The 14675-nt window shown below is 41.2% G+C and overlaps 1 protein-coding gene across 5 annotated transcripts; it reads left to right on the top strand.

The window, feature by feature from the left end:
* Positions 1–2743: 2743 nt before the first annotated feature.
* On the top strand, positions 2744–12455 carry LYG2 (lysozyme g2). 5 transcript variants are annotated; one of them, XM_079111350.1, is made up of 6 exons: positions 2744–2964; positions 3323–3395; positions 7680–7820; positions 8734–8930; positions 10251–10389; positions 11742–12455. In XM_079111350.1, exons 2-6 carry the CDS (start codon positions 3353–3355, stop codon positions 11858–11860), a joined length of 639 nt encoding a protein of 212 aa, XP_078967476.1. In that variant the 5' UTR covers positions 2744–2964; positions 3323–3352; the 3' UTR covers positions 11861–12455. The 5 variants fall into 5 exon arrangements, with proteins under 5 accessions (XP_078967476.1, XP_078967475.1, XP_078967478.1 ...); XM_079111349.1 differs by lacking the exon at positions 2744–2964 and having other exon boundaries at positions 3037–3395; XM_079111352.1 differs by lacking the exons at positions 2744–2964; positions 3323–3395 and adding an exon at positions 3402–3930.
* The last annotated feature ends 2220 nt before the right edge of the window (positions 12456–14675 follow it).

Raw genomic sequence — 14675 nt, 5'->3', positions numbered from 1 at the left:
TTAGCAATTAGGGAAATGCAAATCAAAACTACACTGAGATTTCATCTCATACCAGTCAGAATGGCAATTATCAAGAATTCAAATAATAAATGCTGGAGAGGATGTAGAGAAAAAGGAACACTTTTACACTATTGGTGGGATTGTAAATTAGTACAACTACTGTGAAAATCAGTATGGAGTTTCCTCAAAAGACTAGGCATGGGGCTGGGGTTGTGGCTCAGTGGTGGTGTGCTTGCCTAGCGTGTGTGAGGCACTGGGTTCGATTCTCAGCACCAATATAATTAAATAAAAAATGGGTCCATCAACAACTAAAAAGATATTTTAAAAAAGACTTGGCATGGAGTCACTATATGACCCAGCTATATGACTCCTTGGTATTTATCCTGAAGAATTCAAGTCATCATACTATAGTGGTAACGCATACCCATGTTTGTAGCAGCACAATTCACAATAGCTAAAGTATGGAACCAGCCTAGCTGTCCATCAATGGATGAATGGATAAAGAAAATGTGGTATATATTCACAATGGAGTTTTACTTAGCCATAAAAAAAAATGAAATCAGGTCATTTGCAGGAAAATGGATAGAACTCGAGAACATTATGTTAAGTGAAATAAGCCAAACTCAAAAGGTCAAGGGTCATATGTTTTTTTCTCATATGAGGAAGCTAGAGAAGAAAAAGAAAAAGAAAGGTGTATGCAGTGGGGCAGGCCATGAAAATTGAAGGGAGATCAGTAGAGTGGAGGAAAAGACCAGGGGTAGCAGGAGGGATGGGGAAGTGCTTGGAAGTAATACTGGCCAGACTATGTTGTTATATGGTGTGTATGTATGAATATGTAACAACAAATCCCACCATTATGTGCTGCTATAATGCACCAATAAGAAAGAAAAAGAAAATGCTATGGAGTAAAAGCATGCTAATAAAAGAATTACAAATTTTGAAATGAAAAGAGTTAGACTTTCAGAGTACAACAAACCTAGCCACGCCCCTTACTAGTATTCTACCAAACCTCCTGTACAAGTCAATACATTTTAACCATTTTATTATTATTGATGGAGAAAATATAAATCGAGAAAAAGGCACTGTGGATTTAGTTAACTGATATTACTTTGTATTTTAGAAGTTGCAACAGCACCTTCAAATACTTGAAAGGCAGTGGTGTCATCTTCTGTGGCTGGTGTTATTCCTTCAGACCACAGGTGGTGCTTCATGGGCAGGCTGATTTGACCTGTTGCAATAATTGCTTTGCAGGGTCATAGGTCTGTAGTGCTGGTTCCTCATGATGGAATCTTACAGACATGGGTTCAAATCCTGGCTCTGCCACCTTTGACAAGATGCTTAACTTTTTGATTCTCAACTCTAACAATATCTTCCTCATAGAGTTAGTAGAGGATTGAATAATGTAATGTGCATAGGAATCTGGCATTTGAAGGGTTTCGAATACAGATTCATGTTTTTCTCATCATTGGGGCAAAGAATAACCCACATATTTTGAAAACAATTGATTTAGTTGCAGAGGATCTGGCAATTAAGACCCTGATTCCTAGAAGTTCTCAAAGCCCAGTTCTAAAAGCATGAAAGAAAAGAAAAAAAGTAAGCTTCACATTTAATAGTACTTTAAATTTTGGTTTTGTTTTGAGATGGGATCTTGCTGTGTTGCCCAGGCTGGTCTGGAACTCCTGATCCTCCTACCTCAGCCTCCTGAGTGCTGGGACTAGCTGTGTGCCATCACGCCCTGCTTTAAATGTTTATTAACACTTATTCTCCAGGAGCACCTGAGGACAGCTTCAGCCTTCACCTGTTTTACCTCACTTTCAGTTCTATGTCCATCCTTCTTCCTCTTTTCTTGAAACAGCTCATTGCACTTAGCCTAGAAGCCTCACCCTGCACTGGGGCAGGTCACAAACACAACATCAGTGTGACATGTAATGTGCCACCATCACCAGTAATAATCTATGTGTTTCTAAGGGCTGTCTTGGGGCATGCAAAACCCCTTACTGAGGAGCAGCCCTAACCCCAGCAGTGACATGGCAGTAGAGAAAGACCTGCGTGTCATTTTCCTGAGAGTCAAGGCAGGGATCATTCATTGGCTGAGAATGCTTCTACCCCCTTCCCTGAATGCTAAGCTCGAGGCTACTTGAAGGACAGATGTTCTCTAAGCCAAATCTTTTTGTCCCACCTCCCCAGAGAGTTTAGGCAAAAAGCACCACGTTGCTACTCTGGCTTGGTACTGTTCTCCCAAGGCAGGTGACATTCTCACACCTGTTTGACAGAGGTGGACTTGGTGCTAGGACCTAAAGTCACCTATCAGTCATGTGACCTGGTGGGATGAGCTCATGTGACATATTGGTACGGGGATCATGTGACATTGGAATGGGGAACAAGACCAACCACCAATCCAGCATTGAGAGTGGCTGACATTTCCTGTTTATTATCTTTTTTTAGGCTAAGTATCTGCTTCTTAGTCTCAAATTCAAAAGCTGTTTACCTAGCACAATTTTAGATATCCAGAAACAATCCACCAAATAGATGCCTCCAGTACAATCTAGGGCTTCATTAGATTAATTAATTAATAGTGGTTAATAAGTACTTTGAAGTCCTTTTATTAAACAGGGCTACCTAAACGCGAAGTACTATTATGATCAGGCCTAATTAGGCCAATGGTTTAAAGAGAGGGTTTTAAACCACATATATAAAGCTCCTCTACCAATCCTTGGTACAGACGAAGGTAAGAAGAGGCAGGTGAGTCTACATGCTGTGCTTAAAAGCTTCCTTCACAGTGAAGCCATACTGAGGTCTTCTCAGCTGAAGCTGCAGATCTACGGACTAATGGATTCTCCAATTATTAAACCTGTGTTATAGGACAAAGAGCATTGCTCCACAAAATCTTGACCTTCAGGTTGCTGCTACCGAAGACCTTCTCCAAGAGAGAGGGGAGGTTTTCTCTGGGAGGTTGCAAACCAGGTAAATCTGGCTTTCTTGTATCATATAATACCTGTAATCTGTCTTTTGAATGAAACCAAGAAAAGAGCCTATTTGGGAAAAATAGAGCATAACAACACTCTTTTAAGTGTGTGAGGAGTGAGATAGAAGATGTGTGTGGTCCTGTGTTAATATATAACTGGATTCAAATGAACTAGGAGTTTATGCTTAGGAAAGAGTATAAACCAATGAACCATCTGCTGAGGCTGTGAGAATACGATCTTGGGAATGGAAAATGGATACCGAATTAGAAATGACTCCAAGCTTTTTTATAATTCAGAGCAACTTCCCTTAAGACATATTTACATTTTAAAATTAATCAGTTTCTATTTCAAATCAGAACAGGTCCTGGCGGATAAGATTCACCACCATGCTACCCTCTGTTGTGTTTTGGGGACTTACAGTCCTTATTGGTAAGTTATTAACATTTATCTTTGTTTACATGGTGTCCATGAAAACATCAAATATGGATCATAAATCAGAAAGAGAAATGTAATGGAAGAGTGAGCTCTCCTGACTGCTTGGCCATTAATCAGATGCTTATTTCTATAATTAGGAGTGCATTTTTCTTGCCAAGCAGGTGAAGAAGGTATCAGTAGGAATTTAAAATTTAAATATTGATCAGTCTATCTACTTCCTGCCTGATGGTGCGCCTACTAGCCTTGATATCTCACTAGGAATTGTATACAACAGAGCCTTGGGAAGCAAGATATAGAAAGAGAAAAATTATCAATGCCAGGCAGTAGAGAGAATGAAAAGCATACATAGAGAAAAGAATCCACCATCTGAGAGAAATTTGAAAAGAAGTTCTCACACCCAGCTAGGAAGTTCAAACCTGAAAGGCAGGTTTCAGGGAGGGCTTGGCAGTTGAAGCATGCTTGGTGCTTCCATGTTAAAGAAAGAGCAGAGGAAGAAAGGCATGAAAAGTGTCGGGCATAGAGTAAGCAGGTCAGTGATCAGAACAGGGGCAAAGCTGGAAGGGAGGCTGGTGAGATGGCAAGGGTTCTTGAATGAGAAAAAATCAAAACTTCAGCTTCAGAACAATGAAGACCCATTGTAAGCAATGTTCAAGTTCCTTTATTTATAGGTTAATGATTAAGAAGAAAGTATTTCCAAAATATTCAATTCTAATTTGGAAAAGCAGGGCTACCCCAAAGCAATAACTTCCGGTTACTTATGGTCAAAACCGGGGCAGCAGTTTTATATTTTTATTTATTTCTAATTGCCAGGTGGGAGCAGAGTTAAATAGTCAGGGGATTAATTATGAACTACCATATTATCTGCATACAACTGAAAAGTGACTCTAATTTTAAAAGGGCCTTTTTTATGCCAGCACAAATAGCATAGCATCTGTGGTCACATTCCAGTTCTCTTGAAGCAGTGGTTCTTGACCTTTACGCATAGAAGTCAACTGGGAATCTGGTCAAAGTGTGGGATTCTTTGACCTCAAACTTAAAGATTCTGGTTCAGTAGATCTGGTATGAGAAGCCCATTTTTTCATAGTGTCAGAAAGCTGACTAATACATTCCTTATATCCTCATAGTCTCAGACACAGAATATGTTATCAAACTTTCGGTTTCTTGACAAAGACCTTAAAAATACCGCCTTAGTTCTGTTTTAATATGGATCTCTCTTTGAGTGTGATTGAGCATTTTTTATGTTTAAGGACTGTTTTCAATTTTTGTCTATGGATTTTCTATATCTGCTGCTGATAATGTGATATTTGAACAGGGACCTAAAGGCAGTCAGGCAGCAAATCATATAGCCACAGGAGGAACATTCTAGGCCAAAGGAACCACCAGTGCAAGGACTCAAGGCAGAAACCTGCCTTGTGCGTTGAAGGATAAGCACAGAGAAGAATGTGAGCGAGGGAAGGGAAGGAGAAGTTGGGAAAGGAGTCGGGGGTCAGATCAGGGGGAGCGTGGAGGACACAATGCAGACTTGGCCACTCCTCTGAGGGATGACTGACAGATCCCATACATGTTCCCAGAATCACTCTGGCTGCTGGGTGAAGAACAGGTGGCCAGAGTGGAGCAGGGAGGTAGGTCAGGAGGCTGCTGGAATAATCCTGATGGACAATGATGCTGGTTTGGGTCATGGTGGTAGCAGAGGGGGAAAGAGGAGTCAACTTCTGGATAGGTGATTTCCGTCTACAGCCTCACTTCCACCCCCCACACCTCAGTTTTGCATGTGGTCTGTGTTATGAATATGTCATTCATTAGCTCAGGTATACAGTTGACCCTCTGTGTCTGGGGGAACTGGTTCTGGGACTTGTGTGGAGTACCAAAATCTGCGGATGCTCAAGGCCTTAGTATAAAATGATATACAGTATTTGCATAAAACCTGTGCACCTCCTCCCGTGAACTTTAAATCATGTCTAAATGGCTTATATCTAAAACATTGTAAATTCTATGAAGTTATATAATATTAGTTATACAATGTTAGAAGTTATACAATATCATAGTTTTTTTAATTTTTAATTTTATTTATTTACTTATTCAGTGCTAGGGACTGAACCCAGGGCCTTAAGTGCTCTACCACTGACCTACTTTCCCCATCTGATTTCTGTATTGTTTGGGAAATAATGGCAATAAAAATTATAAATGTGCAGTACAGGTGCAATTTTTTTCCCAAATGTTTTTGACCCACAGTTGGTTGAATCCCCGAATACAGGGCCTGTGGATGAGGCGGCAGCTCAGTCTCCTGCATGCACTGTGAGCATGAGGCCCGGGACAGGAGCCTTGCAGGGGCTGAGAGGACAGCCTCTCTGTGGATCATATGGAAATTCACACTTCTTAGTTTGATGACTTTGCTGTTTCTACCACTTTTATTATCTAGATAAACTTCCTCAATATCCTAAGATTATTTGAGAGTTTCGTCATTAATTTTCTGGTCCATTCCCACTTCCTTTTTTGCCTGATTATGGACGGGAGTGAGCTGTCCCTGTATTTTTATTTGTTTTGGTGAGTTTTGCTTTTGCATGCTTTTAAAAAGTTCATCTTTACTTTGTTTTCCTTATAAAATAAAAATAACAGCTCTACTCATTATATGCTTAATTCTAAGAAAATATACTATTTCTTTATGCTGTTATGTTACTCAGAATTGTACCTGTGGTAGGTGAGTCAAATCCATCTCTCTATTAAAAAACACTATTTATAATTCTAACAACTTGGGAGACTGAGGCAGGAGGATTGCAAGTTCAAGGCCAACCTGGGCAACTTAGATCCTATCTCAAAATAAAAAATAAAAAAGGTTGAGGATATAGCTCAGTGGTAGAGAGCCCCTGGGTTCAATCCCCAATACTGTAAGCAAAACAGCAACAACAACAAAACTTGTTTATATCATTAAGTGAGATGATACAATTTTTTTCCTTGCAATGCTGGAGATCAAATCCAGGATCTTACACATGATACACAAGTGCACTACCACTGAGTTACACCCCCAGCCCTGACATAGTTTCTTATATCAAATATTTTAACAAAGTTAATTCTTATAGAAGAGATTTGTAATCTTAAATTACAAGTCAACAATTTTTGGAATTATGAGAACAAACTTTTCAACATCACAGAAAATGTCCTATTGCTTTCAGCAAATAGACTGAATGGAACTGTTCATGTCATAATAACAGAGTAAAAAAATAAGAATTGGTATATTTGGTAAATTAATTTTTTATTTCTAATTCTATCAAATAGATATAGAACCTCATCTTCATACCAGTAAGACACAAAATACATTTAACTTGTTAGAGTAACTTTCTCACCTTTGTAAACAAAGGCAGATCATTCATTGAGATGTTTATATCCCTAGAAATCCTGTCAGAAGTGTTTAAAAATGTTCCCCTAAGTTCCTGCTTAAAACTCTCATGGTTGACTGGGGGTGTAGTTCAGTGGTAAAGTGCATGCTCAGCATGTGGGAGGCCCTTGGTCTGATCCCCAGGCCAGGGGGAAAAAAAAATGGTGACTATTTTAATTGGGCAGGGGTTGTAGCTCAGTGGTAGAAGCTTGCCTGGCATGTGTGAGGCCTTGGGTGTTAGGGTAGCTGGCTCAAATATCCATGAGAGTCACAGCTCTGAGTTCAAGTAAGGGTTTATTGACAGAGAAAGTCTGCCAGGCTGCCCTTCTGCAAGGTGCAGAAGCAAACTTAACTATATAATCATGTACAATGGAGTAGTTAAAAGACAACCTGTTTGGCCCTGTGATTGTTATTTGGTGTCTTTGCCATGGTTTGGTAGTTTAGAGACTCTTTCAGGGTGGGCCTACTGGGAAGGTCATGCCTGGGTGGGCAGGTACTGATTTTCAAAATGGAGTTACTTTGGCCTAAGGATCTAACACTGGGTTTGATCCTCAGCACTGCAAATAAATAAATAAATAAATAAATAAATAAATAATCCATTGACGATTAAAAAATATTTTAAAAAAGACTGTAGCAAATATATTTGAGAGCCATACAATTTAATTTTCATAATACTTTGTGTGGTGTTTTAGAATTAAGTACTACAGCTAAAAACACAGCCAAAAGGCTAGAGCAGAGTGGGAACAGGGCACTTCTGTTTTGTCTGATGTGCTGAGAATGGTAAAAGGGACTTGAGGACTGAGTCTATGGCCCTCGCTGTTGGGTTAGCAGGGTTTTGTGTTTTAATAGCAGCTCAAGCAACACCTTCTCACGGGTTTCCTGTGGATTATCATTCTGCCTCCCAGGCACTTCCAGGGGCTCCTACCCATTCACCCATTCCATGAACCCTCACCCACTTCCCCACCTGTACCACGGCTGCTACGGGGACATCATGACCATGGAGACCTCAGGGGCTCCCTGTGACATAGACAATTTGATTAACTGCGGTAAGCAAAAACCAGAGCAAATTTGCCTTCTGTCATTTCCAGATTCTTTCTTAGAAAGTTAACTTAATTTCAGAAAGGTGTCATCATTATTATAATAATCATATCAAAATTCAAAGTTAAAGAATAGACTTCTGCCCAACCTAACAAATTTTTTCTAATCCACCCCACCCAGCCTTTTCAAATCTCGACCAGATGTGTTTATTTCTACATATTGAAACTATTCCTTACAGATTCTGTCTTCATTTTCTTTTTAGGCTTACTTCATGTTAAGCACATGAAGAATAAAGGTTCTCTCTCTCTCTTCTTTTTTTTTTTTTTTAAGACACCAGTTCTTACTGTATTGTCCAGGCTGGCCTTGAACTCCTGGGCTCAGGAGATCCTCCTGCCTCAGTCTTTCAAGTAGCTGGAACAAAGGCCCATGACTGCACCCAGCTTAACATTAAGCATTTTTAAGCAAATCTTTCTCTCTTTGTACTTCCTTCCCTTTGTAATCCTGTTCCCAAATCTACCTTGTGATGTTATCCCAGAATTAGAAGGTCAGAGATGGAAGGAACCACAGGGTCGCATGGAACCCCACATCTTCGATTTTACAGATCCCAGTGCTCAGTAGGGAAGAGGGACTCCCCTAGCACCAACTAAGTGGTGGGGTAGAGAACAAGATTTAATCTCAGATGCCAACAGTTAGCCCAGGAGTCTTCTGGAGGCACCCACATGGCAGAAAGAAGGAGAAACAGCAGAAGTGGCACCTGTCTGGGCTGTGGACTTGTCAGGGTTTCTGCAGCCAAGGGCCAAAAGGATATCACAGAAATGGTTGTTCCAAACCGAGGACAGCGGTCAGGGGCCATGGCTAAATTAGTATGCTTTGGGAAAAGATCCTCTTCCGGAGAAAACAGTTTCTTTTCTATTGGTTTAGGGATCCGTGGCTCTGAAATGTTTGCTGAGATGGATTTGAAGGCCATAAAGCCTTATCAGACTCTGATCAAGGAAGTGGGGCAGAGGCACTGCATTGACCCTGCTATTATTGCAGCCATCATCTCCAGAGAAAGCCACGGAGGAGCTATCCTGCAAGAAGGCTGGGACCACCGGGGACTTAAATTTGGCCTGATGCAGGTATTTAGTTGGAGACTTTCCATCAGCCACTTCATCCTTCCTTGCAGAAGCTCAACCCAAAGGAAATCCCTTTGCAGGCCCCTAAACTCCCCAGGGTCCCTCTGCAGGTGCTTCAGCATGACTTGCTCTGGATTTCTGTAACACAGCTTTGGTATTTCAGTCAAGGCTTATTATCAGTTATTCAATACTTTCTTAAAAGTATTTTATATGTGTCATAAATACAATTCTGCAGTAAATAATAGTCAATCTACTTCAATTGGGAAAGTTTTATAAAGGGCACTCATTATTATAGGTGTCTTCTTGGAATTCTTAAACTTTTAAATTTCATTCATGAAAATCTGGCACCCGCCTATAATCCCAGTGGCTTGGGAGGCTGAGGCAGGAGGATCAAGTATTCAAAGCCAACCTCAGGAAAAGTGAGGCACTAAGCAAATCAGTGAGACCCTGTCTCTAAGTAAAATACAAACTAGGGCTGGGAATGTGGCTCAGTGGTTGAGTGTCCCTGAGTTCAATCCCTGGTCAGCTCTGTAATTAAGCCTTACTTGAACCACTTTTTTCTTCAGGTAACTTGGAGGAAGGGGATCCAAATTACCAACCTATTTGCATTCAGGTTATATTTTATTTATTTCTCTTTTATTCCCCCCTCATGATATTGGTGTTCGAAGCCAGGGTCTCATGCTTGCTAGGTAAGCTCTCTACCACTGAGCTACATCCCCAGTCCTTTGGCTCTTAATTAATTAATTAATTAGTTTTGCAGCCCTGGGGATTGAACCCAGATGTGCTCTACCACTAAGTTACATCCCCAGTCCTTTTTGTTTTTATTTTGAGACAGGGTCTTGATAAGTTGCTTAGGACCTGACTAAGTTGCTGAGGTTGGCCTCAAACTTGCTGTACTCCAATCTCAGCATTCCAAGTCACTGGGATTACAGGTATATACCACTGTGCCTGGCCCCTCAGGATCTGTTTTAAATTGTTTGTAGAAACCCAGGTTTCTAGACTTCCCAGTTAGAAACAAATTTTTATTTGAATTAGCTGGATTTTTTTAAAACTACAAATGTCTAGACTTTGGGTGACAATCTTTATTTTAAACAATTTTTCCCCCTCCTCCTCTCCTTTTTGTGTATCAGAGTGCCTAGCTAACACTGTGCATGTCTGCTTCTCCCAAATCGTTTTTCTGATTCTTTTCCCTATGAAAGACAGGATAGTAGAATCGACTTTTGGCCAGCATCTATGAATTTGAACACAATGAGGAGAAATTAAGATCAGCAGAAAAATGTGTTGCCTGGACCAGATACTAATATTCTTATCTGAATTTTCTAGCTTGATAAACAAATTCACCGCCCTGTTGGTTCCTGGGACAGCAAAGAGCACCTTTCGCAAGGTGCTGGTATTCTCACAGACAGAATTAAGGCAATCCAGAGAAAATTCCCCAAGTGGAGTGCCGCTCAACACCTTCAAGGTAGGCAATAATTTTAGTACTTGGTTGAAAGAAGCAGTGGATGAGACTATTAAATGTCAGATGTACCCTGAACCTCCCTAAGAGCAGAGGGCTGGGAAGGAGCTGTTGTTGTACCGTAAGTGGTCCACCTTCACCAATTTTATCCTTCTTCAGGATATTGGGGTTCTTACTGCATTTTTTTTTTTCGGTGCTGGGGATTGAACCCAGGGCCTTGTGCTTGCAAGGCAAGCACTTTACCAACTGAGCTATCTCCCCAGCCCCTTACTGCATCTCTTGTCTGACATTAAACCATTAAGTGATTCCTTGAGACATAATGCAAAAGTTAACACAAAACAGTGCATTTACCTTCTTTTCATTGGCTTTTCCCTGATGGGAGAAGTTATTAATAATTTTCTAAATTGCTTGAATAAACTTACTCTGAGCATTCTGAGAGCTTCAGGTACCCTGATAGGTCCAATGGAAATCTCTGCAGCATGGTTGAACAAAGACCCCCTTGAGTACAGCATTTCTCAGATGGAATTCTCTACTTGCCTTGTGCTATAAATTTGCCCTTCCTTCTGCATTCTGTGTGACTTTGGAGGTACCATCATGCAGCCAGCCATCCCAGCTAGAAAGCCAGATTATTTTCTTAGGCTCATGGCTTCTTCTCTCTACACATCTGGTCACACCACTTCCTGTTTGCCTCCTGCAGATGCAGAGTATGTGTAAACCTTTTTTCTTTCCACACTTTGTCTGAATTCAGAACAATTTTCTATTTCAAAGTCTCAAAAGAAGGAATCCGGACCAGGATCTTTTTCTCTTGACACCAGAGTAAAGCACAATTATGTTAAGATATATAAATAACTAGTGAAGATAAAATTCTCGGGTAAAATAGCACATGCAAGTTCACATACCTGTGTGAAGAAATGACTACGGGGAACACGCACTTGCTGAGGCACTTCTCCTGCCACAGAGTGGGTGTCTAAAATCGTACTGAATGAATGAATGAGTGGGTGAACATGTGAGTGAATTACTGAAAAAATGAGAGAGTGTTATGATCTCAGACTGAAGATTTGTGGGCATCCATTTCTGCCAGCTCTGGACTACATAAAACACAAATCTGATTCTCACAGGAAAAAAACCAAAAAACATGAAAAGAGAGAGAGAGAGAGAGAGAGAGAAATAAAACAGATGGAGTCTTCCTAATGATTCTCAGGGTAGCATATCCTTTCAGGAAGAGAGGAAGGGAAGCAAGAGATGGGACTACAGGCTTTGGAAGATCTGCCTGGATAGCTGGGATGTCCAGGGAATGCTTGCATCTTATTTCTGCTGACAGTTAATAGTAGAGTCTAAACCTCTCTTTTTCATTTCAGGTGGTCTCTCTGCCTTTAAGTCAGGAATTGAAACCATTGTCACCCCTGCAGACATAGACACTGACCTCGCCAATGATCTTCTTGCCAGAGCTAAATTCTACAGAAGACATGGCTTCTAGGCACAGCTGTGTATGTGGGCCATGTTGGTAGGGTACACAAATACCCCCTCTTTAAGTTTGATATGAATGTGTTGTACTTAACCCTGGCAAAATGGTTGAAATTGTGAAAGAAAATTCATTTTTTGAAAGTAAGTATTAAAAGAAGAAGAAAGAGGGGGCTGGAGAGGCATCTCAATGGTAGAGCCCTTGCCTAACATGCACAAGACCCTGGATTCAATCTCTAGCACCACATGCACACACACACACACACAAATAATAAGTAAAGACAAAAGAAAATCTACCTAGTCCATGATATGGTTCCCATGGAATATACATAGACATACAGACAATTGCTTTGAAGCCAAAGTGAATATTATGGCAAGAACTCATTGACTTCAATGCCCACCTCTACCCCATTTATCAGAATTACTAACAGGAAGTGAAGTGAGTCTTATCTGAGCCTTTGTCCTTGATTTCTTCCCAAATCACAAGGGCTTTGCTCATGAGAAGCTCCTTGTTCATAAGCCAGTCAATCCATCAGACAGTGGAGGAGCCAGGGAGAGAAGTCTAGCTCCGTAAGTAACTGAGAGCTGACAGAGTTGAAGCTGACCTTCCAGTGATGCCCACACCAACCTCCTGTTTCCTTCTCTTGTTTGCTGAAGGTGTGTGGACTGGCTTCTTTTCTTCTATAGTCAGTCGTTGTCACATACTCTTTCTGAGGGGTCTATTGCCTGCAAAAGAAGGCTGAAGATAAAAGCAGTTGGCACTGGCATTAATTATGGTCCTTTGGATGCAAAGATACAAATAACCGCTTCTGAAATTTTTTAAGCAATAAAAGAAATTACTAGAAGGCTATCCAAAGTTTCCCCAGAACCAACAAAAACTAAGAGAGAGAGAAACCAGGCAAGTCTGCCCCAGGGTCCTGGAGAGCAGCAGTTGATGAAGCATACTTTAATAGCATCCCCCCGTGTGAAACCATCAGCACCCTCTCTGCACAAGTAAACTCCAGAGACGTTCCTCTGCTCCTCTCTCAAGTCCCTGTGTGTGGTGTGTGTGGGGGTGTGGATTCTTCTCAGTTTAACACCTGTCTTTTGACTGCTTTGCTCTTCAGTCTTGCCCAGACTACCTATGATGGAGTGGAGACTATTTTCTAGAAGGAAATTGAATCACCTTGATGACTTTTACTTGTGTGTCAGGAGAGGACACAATAATATGGTGGAGTGTAAACTCACAAAGTATCTCCAAGTGGCCCCTACTGCACTTGTAACTCCAATGGATATTTCTGCTTGTCCTGTCTCTTCTGAGAAGTAATCCTACCTATGAGCCACATGGAGAAGGCCAAGTTAAACTCTCCTCTGCCCAGTGACCTCTTAACCCAGCTAAACCCAGACAAAACCAGAAATCCCTGTTTCAGAGGGAAGAACCAGTAGTTGATCGGGGTGGCAGCCTGCAGCATAATCATCTTTGGTTGAAGATGGTTGGTTGAAGCCTAGACCAAATCAGTTGTTAAATATTTTGATTCTCATCCCTGCATATGGACAGTCCAGAATGTTCTTCATGTCTCCTTTAAAAATGATTTCTTCAGGGCTTTCCCCAGAAACACGCATTTAATCTAATAACCAGCTTCTTCAATGTCAATACTACTAGCATAAAATACATTTAGACAAGGTAATTTCCAAGTGATTTGAAAACCAAGAATTACTACACTGCTGGGTGCAGTGGTGCATACCTGTAATCCCAGTGGCTTGGGAGGCTGAGGCAGGAGGATTGCAGGTTCAAAGTCAGCCTCAGCAATTTAGCAAGGCCCTAAGCAATTTAAAAAGACCCCACCTCTAAATAAATTATAAAGAGGGTTGGGGATGCAGCTCAGTGATTAAGCAACCCTAGGTTCAATCCCCAGTACCAAAAAAAAAAAAAAAAAAAAAAAAAAAAAAAAAAAAAAAAAAAAAAAAAAATTACTACACTGACTTGGACCATGAGTTGATTCCCAGTATTCTCTTTGGGACTGAGTTGCCAAGAGATATCATGCACAGACTCCATACTTGAGATGTCATAGTTGGGTTCCCCCAGAAGCAAACTGAAACAAGGATTTGAGTGCAGGTAGTTTATTGGGGAGGTGCAGGGAACACTGGTATGGAGAGGCTCAGTGATACAGAGGAGGGGAGACCGCCAATAAAACAGATATTGTTGAGTCAGCTACCATTCTGGGCCCCAGTGCCCAACCCTGCAGGAAGCTGCTGTCAGGAATGGGACAACACACGCCTCAGAAATACTCTATCCCAGGGGCAGGAGCTGCAGTGTTGAGACACCTGTTTCTGAGTCATTTGTTGAGGGTCTACTCATGGGGTGGGATGAGGGACAATTCCTTGCTACTGTGATCTGCTAAGAAAGAAGGCAACACATTTTTGTGTATTTCCAAGAAGAGACTGTAGGCACAGAGAAGCGAACCGACTGAGAAGCCGGAGAGGTCCAGGGGTGTGGGAGGGCCTGACGGCACGTGCTTCACAGGGTTGGGCACTCCTGGAGGCTGGGACCTCTCTGATCCTTCAGCATGGCTTGTTTTCATCTAGGACTTAATAGCACGGTACAAACAATGTGGAAATAACACACGAGCTCCATACGCCTCATAATTTCCATGTCACTACCTGCACAGTGTACAGAATGATTAGTTAGATAGGATAGAACCATCCTGGTCTTCATCATATACCATCCCTAGCCCATCTGCTGAGTCTCAGGAATTTACTGAGGAAAATGTCTAAGATGTTAAATGTGGTGCCATTAAATACTGTTAATTCATCAGTCATTCTCAATTTAAACACACACACACACACACACA

The sequence above is a fragment of the Sciurus vulgaris genome (genome assembly GCF_902686455.1).
Source record: "Sciurus vulgaris genome assembly, chromosome: 14".
Classification (NCBI taxonomy): domain Eukaryota; kingdom Metazoa; phylum Chordata; class Mammalia; order Rodentia; family Sciuridae; genus Sciurus; species Sciurus vulgaris.
Note: the sequence above shows the minus strand (reverse complement) of the source record. Positions and strands in the feature narration are given on the sequence as shown.

Coding starts and splice junctions, on each gene's coding strand:
- LYG2 (XM_079111348.1), top strand. CDS start 4,963: ATGTTCCCAGAATCACTCTGGCTGCTGGGTGAAGAACAGGTGGCCAGA. Junction 8,931..10,250: donor TTAAATTTGGCCTGATGCAG/GTATTTAGTTGG, acceptor TGAATTTTCTAG/CTTGATAAACAAATTCACCG. Junction 10,390..11,741: donor TGCCGCTCAACACCTTCAAG/GTAGGCAATAAT, acceptor TTTTCATTTCAG/GTGGTCTCTCTGCCTTTAAG.